The 13,137-nt window shown below is 40.2% G+C and overlaps 1 protein-coding gene across 1 annotated transcript; it reads left to right on the forward strand.

Moving 5' to 3' along the window:
- Positions 1-2,075: 2,075 nt before the first annotated feature.
- map2k2a (mitogen-activated protein kinase kinase 2a) lies at positions 2,076-11,735 on the forward strand. Its single transcript, XM_035653717.1, has 11 exons — positions 2,076-3,083; positions 3,295-3,505; positions 4,994-5,140; positions 5,319-5,396; positions 6,008-6,059; positions 8,187-8,311; positions 8,908-9,121; positions 9,295-9,359; positions 9,476-9,537; positions 9,777-9,822; positions 9,937-11,735. Exons 1-11 carry the CDS (start codon positions 2,995-2,997, stop codon positions 10,045-10,047), a joined length of 1,200 nt encoding a protein of 399 aa, XP_035509610.1. The 5' UTR covers positions 2,076-2,994; the 3' UTR covers positions 10,048-11,735.
- Positions 11,736-13,137: the final 1,402 nt, after the last annotated feature.

Consider the following 13,137-nt stretch of genomic DNA (forward strand, 5'->3'; position numbering starts at 1 on the left):
TCAGCTGTCAAAGCTCCTAAAAAAATGTCAGCAGCAAATTTAAAGGTGAGAAAATGCACAGTTACTACAGGGGCATATTTGGTTAAAGAAACTTCTTGCCTTTACCACATTGTATGTGTGTGTGTGTGTGTGTGTGAGAGAAAGAGGAAGGAAAGTGGTAGTGAGTAAAGATGATGACACTTGATATACAGCGCCATTGCTGAAGGTTGACAGACAACACCATTATAGGGGCTTTTATGTCTGTCTGCTGATAGAGCTGCATGGAGTAACAAATTGATGATAAGTACAACATTTATCAGAGTTTGTTAACAGAAACACTGAAGAGGGTTGTTTTTTATGTCTCAGCCTCAGTGATAGCTGTGGCCATCAGCATTATGTATGGACGTGGTATTGTGTCCATACGTCTATACGTCCTATTCTTGTGAACACGATATCTCAGGAACGCTTTCAGTTAATTTCTTCAACACAAACATGAACATCCACTTGGACTCAAGGATGAACTGACTCGACGCAGGTCACGGTGGTCTCAAAACATGTTTTTAGTCATAATTTGAGAATGAATTGGGTCATATCAAATACCTTGACTGCAATGACACACTGAGTAAACAGTAAGCAGCACAGTACGGGCCTTTATCTTTCCATCTCATCCATTCTGCCTTTCACTTACTGCCTCATTCTGAATTTCAAGCATCATTGGTGTCACGTGACTGCAAAGAAACTGAAGTGTGCCTAGCTAATGGTGAGTCAGTTTCTACTACAGCTCATAGTGAGGCTTCAGATCTAAAAATGGCAGGAGAGAACAAAAGCACCACTACCACCACTAGTTATACTCTATAAGAATCCATCTGTGCATAGTAATCAAGCACATGTGTAATGTATATTCACTGGAATCATACATATGTATCATCAATATAGTCATAACTTTCCTTTAGCATAAAAAAACACTTTGTACCTTTAATACAATTCCATCCAAATATTCCCCACATATATTATCTGAGTGTGGACAGGCAGGCATACAGCTGCTGGGGGGATAGCTCCAGTTGTATCAATATTCTGCATAAGATACATCAAGTATAGTAAAGTTTACTGATGCAGACAACAAATGAAATTGAAATTCAAAGTTCACTGACAAAATAATCTCACCACAATATCTATCAGTAGCTGTTCTGTAGCTTTCAATCACATCACATGATCTTCAACACTCACAACACATTTTCTATTTATTCTCGACCATGGAAACAGCAGTTGACAGAATAATCCCTCCGCAAGCTCTATTTGCAGCTGGTCTGAAGTTTGTAATTTTGGAAACTGAATAATTGAAACTTTGATTAATGTGTTGGTGGTTGTTGTACATTCAAGCTCTTGACAGAAATATAAAGGAGTGCATATTATATTATGTAAAAAGAATCATCACTTGAGGCTGAAAACCATTACTACGGGCTTAGATCATAATGAGCTCATTATTTTAGTAGGAATACAGACCTACCACTTCAAACACAATTTAAAAGAATAACAAGAAATACAATTGCAAATGTTTTACCCTGTAAGTATTTTTCACTAAAAATGTACTGAATTTCTATGTTTAATAACATAATCTTTAATTATAATCAATAATAACCTGTGGGTCGGGACCCCTATTAGGGGTTGCTAAAGCTTTACGGGGGTCATGAAGCCTTCTTGATTTTAAGGCGTGCTACAAAAATTTCATTTGGTTCAGTTATGTGAAGAAATGTTAAGTAAATAGAACAATGGCCAAGTGTCAAAGACAAGAAAACACTGAATATGTGTGATAGTTAAAAATTATTTAAAAAAAATACATAACAGACAGAGAATCGTATATAAAGTTCCCTAAATGTGTTCAAAATCCATCCAAATCACTCTGTCTGAGTTCACTATCTGGGTTCATTGTACATATAATATGAATATGTCACTGAGTCAGGGGTCGTCAGGTCACTAAATAATAAAAAAGGGCTCCCTTTAGGAAGAATGTTGGGAACCACTGATCTAAACATAGATAACACTTGGTGCCACTGGATGGCAGTAATGTCCTTCACAGCTTGTTTACTAACAGCCGTTAAACACATAAGAAAGCAGCGGGGGGTAAGATAATGTTAAACTGGGCTTTTTACCTCATTAAAAACAGCACACCGGGGCCGTTATCACAAACTACAGATGTCCTACAGACATTTCCTTTCATCTCTAGCATCAACGTGTCAGACGGCCTCAGTCTCGCGCTGTTTATGAAGGGCTCTCCCTGTGGGTGTCACACAGCTCTGATGTTACAGCTGCTGCTTCCTGTATTCAACCAAGACCAGCAGCAGTCAGAGTCAGAGTCAGAGTCAGAACCGGAGTCAGAGTCAAAACCAGAACCAGAACCAGAGTCAGAGCCCGGTTGTTATCGCTTCAGAGCCCCACACCCAGAGCTGAAACACGGAGGGAATCTGTAGCTCGGACGCTGCCGTCCTGCGGAGGGAAGACAGGCCGAGTCGGTGTCCCCCCGGTGTCCGCCCGGTGTGAGCTGTCGGTAAAACCGTGGCGGCCCGTTGTCTCGTGAAAGCTGAGAAGCGACCGAGGGGCTGCACGTTCAGGCTGAGCGAGACTCCGGACACGATTCAAACAGGAGCGGCTAATAGCAGCTAATAGCAGCTAATAGCAGCTAATAGCAGCTAGGCGGCTAGTGGCTAGTAGCTAGCAGGTAGCTAACCCAGAAGAAGCAGAAACATAGAAATGTGTCTCCTCCAGAGGATATAGATGCACCGGAAGACGAGCTGACTGCTAAAGAGCACCTCGGCATGATAGTATTTACCGACATAGCTGACTGACATGCTACCGAAAGTGTACTAACTTTGCTAACGCTAGCTAGCCAAGTTACTAGCCTTGTAGGGCTGATCCTGTTGCTTTTTCAGACTTGAGTTACAAACAAGTTGAAGGATAGATTCGCAGCTCCCCGGCTCATTGCATTGTTAGTGTGCATTATTTGAGAAAGTTATTGAGATGGCTCCCAAAAGAAGACCCGTTCCCCTGAACATAACGCCCATTGGGGAAGGACAGGCCACCTCCAACACCATTGATGCTGCATCTGAGTGAGTAGCCCCAGTATGAGTTGAAATTAAATATACCTGTCTTAAAGAGAGGATGCTTATAATTACTGTGTGTTTGTGTGTTTAGCTGATTTATCACCATTTACAAACACTGTGTAAAGTTGGTAGCCATTTAAATAGTTGCTAAATGTTCCTGTCTTATCATTTCTGTCTCTTTGTGTCTGTATTAAACCCTGTTGTCTCTTCCTCACAGAGCCAACCTCGAGGCCTTACAGAAGAAACTGGGTGAGCTAGACCTGGACGAGCAACAGAGGAAACGACTGGAAGCCTTTCTTACCCAGAAAGCTCAGGTTGGGGAGCTGAAGGATGAGGATTTTGACCCCATATGTGAGTTGGGTGCTGGAAACGGAGGAGTGGTCAACAAAGTCCGCCACAAACCCTCGGGGTTGGTCATGGCTCGGAAGGTGAAAATGAACTTCTTTTTTTGTTTCAAGTGAAGTGTGACAGTTTGGGGGAGCTGAATTAAAATACATTTAGGTGTTTTGTTTAAGGAATTCAAGTGCAGTTCAGATTTTATCACACAATAGCACTGGTGTTGGTTTGATCTGCTGTACCTGCTTGCTGTGTGGAGAAAAGCACACCATGTACCATGATAATGCCACGATAACAAAAGTATGTGAAAATGTACAAGGGCGGTTATTCTTAGCGTAAATAAGAATTTTGAAGGGCTAGCTATAAGCTGCAGTAGTTCACATCATCTATACAAGACCAGTATTTAAATATGTATTCATTGTGGACTGGTAGCAGCAGTGTACAGTTTGGTGTTATGGCCTTTAAAAATGTGATCCACAGATATTTTTGTGTGTCAAACACCAAATGGAAAAGGAGATCAAATATTAGAGAAGTTATCTGGGTCAATATATTGTTCAAGTTTAACGTATCACAGATAAATCAAAACCTTTAAAGGTGATTATAATCTATTACAACTATGAGACTTATAATAAACTATGGTCCTTGACAAAAAAAAAAATAGTGAGTGACCAGCAATTATGAAGTATTATGATACTTGAACTTTTAAGTCATTATAAAATAGAATATATATTATTATTATTATTATTATTATTATTATACTAATATTTATGAGTGCTTATAACTGTAATTATTTATTACTATAAGCACAGTATAAAGTGTGCATAATGTGTTACCAGAAGTAAAAATTGAGAAATATCAAAGATATGTTTGAGGTCAATTGCAAGCAGTCACTGACAGGTTTATTTTTCCACTGTAAAATGTCTGGATATCGAAACCTAAAAGGATCCCTATCACAAGTATTTCCCTATTTTATTTGTTTATTTCATTAAAAACGATTATTAACAGACGTTAGTTTTTAAAACTGTCAAATACAGATATATGTATCAGTCATAAAAACTAGTTGCCACCCTTGTATGGTGTTGTATGTTTGCGGCCAGTTAGTTGGCCTACTTCACCCCTATTTTGATCATAACGCAAGGTATGAGAGAGAAAGTTCTCGGGACTCCATATAGACACTGCAGCAGAAACTCAAGCAAGCACAAGCTTGTAGGCTGTCAAGCATCAAAGTGTGTGATGACACACCTGAAAATCCTTTAAATGGTGAGAAACAACTTGGAAATGTGGGTTCTTGACTTTGTTATTGTGGTTATCAGTATTTTAAAAAGTAGGTGAAAGTTTCTACATTCTGTGTGTATGTAGACTCACCTGGTCTGTGTCAGTGATTGAAACTATTTCAAATGTAAAATCCCAAATGATATGTGTCGAGATTGCTAACACAACACAGAGAAAGTGTTGTAGTTATTCCAACAACCACCTTGGTATTGTGTTATCTTGAGATGTAACAAGGTCAGTGAATGATTTAACTGATCTGTTCCGTGTGCTAGCACAGCAGTTTATGGTCTCATTCTTTCCCCCTTCAGCTGATCCACCTGGAAATCAAGCCTGCCATCAGAAACCAGATTATCAGAGAGCTGCAGGTGCTACATGAATGCAACTCCCCCTACATTGTGGGCTTCTATGGGGCCTTTTACAGCGATGGTGAGATCAGCATCTGTATGGAGCACATGGTGAGAGACAGACTGTTAGCAGGCCCTACTACCAATGAACATAGGGTTAAAGTGATTGGATACCAGTACGTTGTCTTTTTTTAATTAATAATAATTAAGTGTCTTTTTACACGGAAAATGTGTTGATTTAAAATAAAAAATGTATATCAAACTTTAATTGTGCAACTTGTCTCTACAGGATGGTGGATCCTTGGACCAGGTCCTCAAGGAAGCCAGAAGAATCCCAGAAGAAATCCTGGGGAAAGTTAGCATAGCTGTATGTGGTTCATTAATTCTCTTACATTCACAAATGTAGATTCTGTGGTTTTATGTGATTTTTCAGATATGACACGTTAGTCATTTTGACCTCTTTCCCTTCACCCCCGTGGAAAAATAACACATTTACATTGCATGCAAAAAACCAATTGAAACTATTTTTTTTTAAATGGGATTGGCATAGATTCATATAATACCTCAAACTTTAAAACTGGGCTCAGTAATGTTGGCCGATGATGCAGGCGTCTTAGCGAATGTAGGTAATTTGCTGCAGTTTGAATTTGGCAGTAATACCAGGATTCTTATAACTTGTCACTTTACATGTTTTTCATATACGCTGTTGATTGTGGGTGTGTCTTTCTTGTGTTGCTTAACCAGCTGTCAAGCATGAGTCACAAACAACAGAGCCTGCTGTATTTTACTCAACTCAAACTCTTGCATAAAGTACAAATAACCATGTGTAATAACAGAATTATCAAAAGGAATATGTGTTTTAAATTGACATGTGCTCAGGAAAAGCTTATTTGTAATATATGTGTATACAGACTCTAGTCTGAGCTTGGGTATTTTGTATATTTGTGTTTTATGAATGTTTTCCTCACTTGTTTACAGGTATTGAGGGGATTAGCCTACCTGCGGGAGAAGCACCAGATCATGCATAGAGGTAAGGGTGTTGTCTAGTCGCAATAAACTAAAATTGCTCTCAAAATCCCTTCTGCAATATTTTCTAATCACTGCAGTACAAGTTGTACTAAGTATGCAGTTTACTAAGTCAAATGATATGCGATTGACTAACGTAATTGGGCTGATGATGGTAACAAGCAGGGTGTATTTTTACATACAGGTGTGGCATGTACTGTTTTATAAATGTATGTTGTAGTAGCACGTAGCATTAATTCATTTGCACATCACAGAATACAGTGTTTATCTCTCAATTGCTTTTTCAGTTATTTATTTCCTGTGAATTGCTTTCAGAATAAATAATACTTGAACCTGAATTGTGTTTCATCCTGATAAGCCATTACTTCAGATATCCTATGAGCAAGATGACTAAAATGTTTATAGATGCACTGTTAATTATATTTTATGGCGCCTCAAGCATAGTTTTTCACTACAATCTCAGGATTGTTCAGTGTAGGTGTGAAGAAGTTTGTAATTTTGATCATGGTATTGATAAGGTATTGCAAAAAACAGCATTACTGCAACAGTTAACCAGAACTAGTTTGACTTGATGTTTCTTATTTTTGAAAGGACAAGGAAGGTGGGTTTAAATAAGAGATGAATTAGAAATGTGTTTTGGTTGTTTTTGTCTGGCAATAGCCATGTAATGTATAGAAAGTACATATGGGCGTCTCATTAGGGCCGCGTTGTTCCATGTTCCAGATTGCAGGAAAGTCGTCCTCATTTAGAAATAATACAATATAGATGTTGTTTTATGGACGTTTGTTGTGGGTAATATAATGATTCCCATCCTTTGAGTATTAGTGGTGGGTAAATTTTTTTTGATGATGCTTGTGAGGCAGCAGACATTCATGCCATGCAAATGTTACAGTCTAAACATCACATTTAAAAAAAAAAAAATTGTAGGATTACCCTTGAATTTTCCACTGACATTATCGTTGCTGCTTTGAAACAAGCTCAACACACCAACAAAAACATTTAGGTATGTTTGCGATTTCCAAAATGTGAACTTTTTTGTCAGTGAAACCACTTAAAATGCACCACATTAACGAGACCGGCTCCAGTCGTCCCTGTACTATTTCGATTTTTATTAATTGTCTTCATGCTTTTTCCTCCATATGCACTGCATCAACATCTGAAGAGCTTTAGCACGCTCACCACAAGGCAAGCTATTATTTGGGAATATCACGAGTTCCTGATCATAGAAATTTGCAGCATGAAGAAAAAAAAGGCTCAGTAAAAACCATTATCTTTGCATTCAAACAAAATCACAAGTCACACCATAGCAGTGTGGAAGATAAGTTTTCCACAGCACACTAGTGAGGAACCATGGGTGTGTACTGAAGGCAGCAGGCAGACCCACCATAGTGCAGTGCAGTCTCTCAGTCCTACAGGGTCGGTGGTACTCCACGACAGTTGTCTGTGAGCTCGGGCGGTAATTACAGCCTCTCAGATGTGATTATACAGCAACCGCGCCTTGTTGACCCCTCCCTCTGTCTCTCTCCATCTTTCTCCCGCTCTTTCATGCCACCTCTTTCTCAGTCACTCCTCATGTGCCCTTGGTCGGTGGGAGGGGGTCACACACCACAGAGGACAGATTGCAGGGCTCAGTCGTACCCCATTATTTTGCCGGATGTTGTTCAGCCATGAGCGGGAAATGTGGAGGACCCGTGTTTATAACAGGGGCTCAGCTTGAGTTGTAGCTATTTTCTCCCTTGCTCGATGAACGCAGCACCACAGGCAAAGCTTGGGGGGTGCTGAGAACGCCTCCCGCGGGCTCTCATGGCAGGCTGCAGTCCTGGTCTGAATGTTTGTCTCTCAAGTCGTTCTATGTTGTCGGGAAATTAGTTTTTTAAGCCTACACATCTTAGTTTCTCACATGAAAAACATAGATGGATGCAGTACATATGGTAGACATATCATATAGTCATATATTCACATATACGGTACATTCCTAACCCTGCATATACGCCCACATACACTTACATACACAAGCCCACATATATATTGACACCAGTGTAGCAGTGGTCTTGCTATTTGTTAACTGTTGTTGTTGTTGTTGTTGTTAATGTACATTTGTTTGTTTGTCCATGTCCCCTCTGCCATATAGATGTCAAGCCCTCCAACATCCTGGTCAACTCTCGCGGGGAGATCAAGCTGTGCGACTTTGGTGTGAGCGGCCAGCTCATAGATTCCATGGCCAACTCCTTTGTTGGAACGCGCTCCTACATGTCGGTGAGTCAGCTCAACACGCCTGCGCCCCCACCCCCTTTCCTCTGGCCCTATCCCCACTTTCCTTCTCCTCTTTTCTCACATTGCTCTTGTTCACTGGCCCCGCCCTCGGCCTTCCTTTCCTCTGGCCCTCCCTCACTCCCCTGCCAAGAACCGAGGGCTGTACCCAGGACAGGGCTTTCTGGCAAAGAGCGAGGCAACTGTGCTTGCTCTTTCTTGTCCTTCTCTCCCCGCACTCTTAGACACCTGGTGGGTGCAGTGCCGAGAGCTGCTTGTCTGTCCCACACTATTCCCATCACTTACCCACAAAGCACCAGTGGTGTAGAGACACTTGCCCTTTGATCATAATTCCCAACACACACACACCTGTCCTTGCTCACCCTTCTCACTAAAACAGTCCAAAGCTACTCGCCTCCTGCCAAACCCTCCCATCCTCTGTCCTCTTGCCCTCACCACACCCCAACTCTTCTTGCCATAACACCCCCCTCCTCCTCCACTTCCTGTGCCTACCCCACCCAGCCCTCTGCCCAACCCTCTCTCCTGCCTTGCATCTTGGCTCTACCTGCTCCCTCTGACGTAGATCGTGTGTTTCTCAACAGCCGGAGAGACTGCAGGGCACTCACTACTCGGTTCAGTCTGACGTGTGGAGCATGGGTCTGTCCCTGGTAGAGCTGGCGATTGGCCGCTACCCCATCCCCCCACCAGAAGCCAAAGAGCTGGAGGGCATCTTCGGAAGGGCCGTTATGGACGGGGCCGAGGGGGAGCCTCACACCAACATGCAGAGGCCCAGACCACCAGGCAGGCCTGTGAGCGGTAAGAAAGGCAGAAACTCATACATGTAGATTTGTACAGACTTAGCAGTGGTAGTATTTATTTTTTCAGGATAAAAACTTTCATATATGATTTGAATAAGAAATCTTGCTTAACATTTGATTAAAATAATGATGTTACTAATTGTGTCCATGATATGTGACTTCTCTCCACAGGACATGGGATGGACAGTAGACCTGCTATGGCCATCTTTGAGCTTTTGGACTACATTGTGAACGAGGTCTGAGAAAGTTCTATTAAACACACACACATATTTCTGTCTCTGTACACACGAGCACACAGTGTGTGTTTGCGTTAACTATTCTGTTTGATGTCTGATTCTTGGTTCCTCCTCAGCCACCCCCTAAACTGCCACTTGGGGTCTTCACCAACGACTTCCAGGACTTTGTGACAAAATGGTGAGCTACTAAACAAAATCCCACTGCTCTTTATCTGCTTTTACACAAGAAAGGAACCTGAGAAGTAGATAGATAGTAGAACACTGGGTGCTTAAATTTCTACACTTTCCTCCTTTTGTATTAAATGTCTGTGTTGACTGAAAGGCATAAATGTATGAGGTCGTTGCCGAAACTAGTCGAGTGAGATCACAAAATAAAATCCAACTTAATCCTTCGTTGTGTGTCATTTGTGTCCACAGTTTGATCAAAAACCCAGCAGAGAGGGCAGATTTGAAGATGCTGATGGTGGGTACCTGAACTTCATTTATCTGATTTACTTGGCTTGATTACTGGGTTTATTTATTTTGTGTTAATGATGCCAACAGTACAAACAATGGTTTCCCTTTGGTTTTATTTCAGAGTCACACGTTTATCAAACGATCAGAAGTGGAGGAAGTGGACTTTGCCGGCTGGTTGTGCAAAACCATGGGCCTCAACCAGCCCAGTACTCCCACCCGCGGCACTGAGTGAACAGACCCCACTGCCCTGACACACCTCTGGGTCTTGCTTGCATACACATAAATATACTGCACATACATGTACACAAGCCATCACACATTGGCATTTTTTTTCATCTTGCTCTTGGGTAAAAGAAAAAAAAAAAAAAAAATGTTTTGGCCTCCCCCGTTCATTTATTTCTTCACCAGCAGCAGGGCCCATTGAGTCATTGTATTGTAAGGCCACAGCTTCACCATGCCAGTGTCAAGAGTAGCCACTGCTCACTTTTCTACACTGCTACAGAGGATGTAAAGCACTGAAGGGCTGCCAGTGTTGTCAGCTGAATTTGCATTGATTGACAAACTTCTTTTGTATTGTTGAATATTCTGTATTAATCTTTTCTATGGCAACAGTTGATGGCTTGTGGGACTGTATTTTAATAAATTACTTGCTGTAGAGATTTCCAAACCAAGAGAAATCCAAACGTATTACCTACTTGCAAATTCTAAATTGCTTTTATTGAAGGTGAATGCAGGTATTTTGATTCAAAATCCCCATGTCAAACTTATCCATGCTAAAACATTGTGTGCAGAAAACTCGCAGTTGCCTCCAATATAATAATCAAATTTGTGAGTAGAGAACAGGACAGATGGGCGTATATGGAGTCAGTCTCAGTTATTTTGGGATCTCTTTGTGAACAGTGTCACAAACCAAAGAGGGTACTTACGACTACTAAACTTTCTCAATGCCTGATCAGTTTTTTTTTTGTATGTACATTCATGCAACAGTTTATCAGTGTACTTCTAATGTTTCCATTTATTTTATTCAGTGATCTACACTCCAATTGTGTTGACATTGTTTCCTCAACATTCATTTCAGTTCACATCCCACACTGTCTCTTTCACACAGGAGGAGGCATATGCTGTGGAGGCCTGATATATGCCAGAATGTCTTTTACAGACATTAAGAAAACAATGATCATAATGTATTCATGGGATGATATAGCATGGTTTATTATCTTTCTAATACTGTATGTGTATTTTATTTCCCAAGATCATGATGGGGATGATTAGCTGGTGTTTTTATCAAAAAGCCTGAATCTCTGCAATGTGTATGAAATTTAAATCACGTTGACTAATTTGACATATTTTTTTTTTCTCTTTGTTGTTGGTCTGTACTTTCCCCTGAAGTACATTTGGTTATGTTTTCACTGTACTGCTACGTGTGGCGCTCCAAGCTTTCGCTTGGGACACAACCAGCCAGAAGTGTGCTTTTGGAAAAGACTTGGGTTGAAATACAATTTTCCCTTTGATTTAATTATGGTAAAAGACAACAGAGTGGAACCTCAGACATTATAAGTAGCGCAAAGGGTTTGACTGAACATTTTAACCCAGGTCAGTGTTGGTCACATGGTGGTGGTGTTACTTGCTAGCCTGCCGTCTTGCTAGAGTTCTTGTATTCTCTCTGCTTATGGCTGCCCTTTCTTATTCCCCCAAAAATGTGCATTCGTTCAGAGCAGAATGAATGCATTGGCACATGTATGTGTACAAAGCTATATACAAAAATTACAGGAGTACTATTTTGCAGTCTTAATATACAAATTTTTGATTTATGTAAATGACAAGGGAGAAGAGTCATTTTATTATAATATAAAAATGTGTTGGATATGGTTATAATGTATAAAAAGATTAAAATAAAACTTATTTGTGAATGTACTGTAAGTTGTTTTAGTTTTTTTGATGTTTGTGCCTCTAACAAACTTAATCTGGAAGTACTCCAGAAATTGTACCACACTAGGTTTAATTTACATTAACAGTTCCATTTTTTTTTTTACTTCCTTCATGATTATGATACAATGATATGCCCCTCAGGGTGATAGCTACCATTGAAAGTGCAGGTCATGTTCTTTGGTATTTCCAGTGAATTTGGGGTTTTTAGCAACCTGGTGGAGAGTACCTGGTTAGTATTTTCCACAGTAAGTCTTGTACAAATTGGGTTAGTCTTGGGCCACCCCCATACCACTTTGTTCTTGATAGTGTGAAGAAAGCTTTGATATTGATTGATTAAATCAAATGTATAAAGATTATATTTTTTATAAATGACAAACTATAAATATACAGTTCAAATGTAAAGATATAAACAGTGTTTCAGAGACCTTGTGAGTTGCCAGGTCAAATTTTGGGGGGGACTTCCCTACAGTCCTGGTTGCAGTGTGCATTTTTTGTCTGTTTGACACATGTTAATATGCAGACTCATTTCCATACACTACAACCTGGACAACTTTAATTTTTTCCCAAAATATCATACCATAGACCCCGAGATACTCGTTTCTGATTGGCTGGCAGGTGTCTCGTTAAAATCAACAGTTGCAGGCATCAGTGCGCAAAAGTGCAGGTAACCATAGCAACAGTACCTACCTATCCTTTCTTGCGCCAGGTATGAGAGCTAACTTTCACCAACTACACTAACTTACACATAGTTTGAGAGATGGATGGCGACATTAAAATGGTAAGTGGTATTTTTATTTCTTTTATTTCTTTTTTTAAATTTAATTCATAAATTACAGTTATCATTGGTTTACTTTAGCGCCATCTCTGTTCAGCTTATTAACGGTTAATGAGGAAAGACTCAGGTTACTATTAGCTATCGTTGGAATATCAAGGCTAATTAACACCAATGAAATATGTCAAACTTGAGTGTAACAGAGCCCTAAACTCGACATTATAACGCTACTTATGAAGTGAGTATTTTTCTAAACTTTTCCCTACTGTCCCAGGACTGTTTTTATTCAAGTTTAACAAGAAATACCGAGGCAGGCACATTGTTAATATATTCATGTAGCCTGCTAACTTTAACTGTTTCAGCTTTAGTAGGTCAAGAAAAAACCAAAACCATCATTCAGACAGTAATGACAAACACAGCCCTGATGTGGGGTGTCTGGGGTTGGAGAAGACCAGTTTATATTGGACTCAAAGGCGACATTGCCATAAAAATGTCTGACATCATCTCTGCCATGGGCTGAGAACAACTCATTTTGACTGTGGATAATCAGGGCGAAACTGAATAGTAGGCAACTTGTGTAAATATATTGTATTTATATGAAAGTGTATGTCCCGCAGTTTT

Source organism: Morone saxatilis, unplaced genomic scaffold (genome assembly GCF_004916995.1).
Source record: "Morone saxatilis isolate NCDOM2014 unplaced genomic scaffold, NCSU_SB_2.0 Contig12, whole genome shotgun sequence".
Lineage (NCBI taxonomy): Eukaryota > Metazoa > Chordata > Actinopteri > Moronidae > Morone > Morone saxatilis.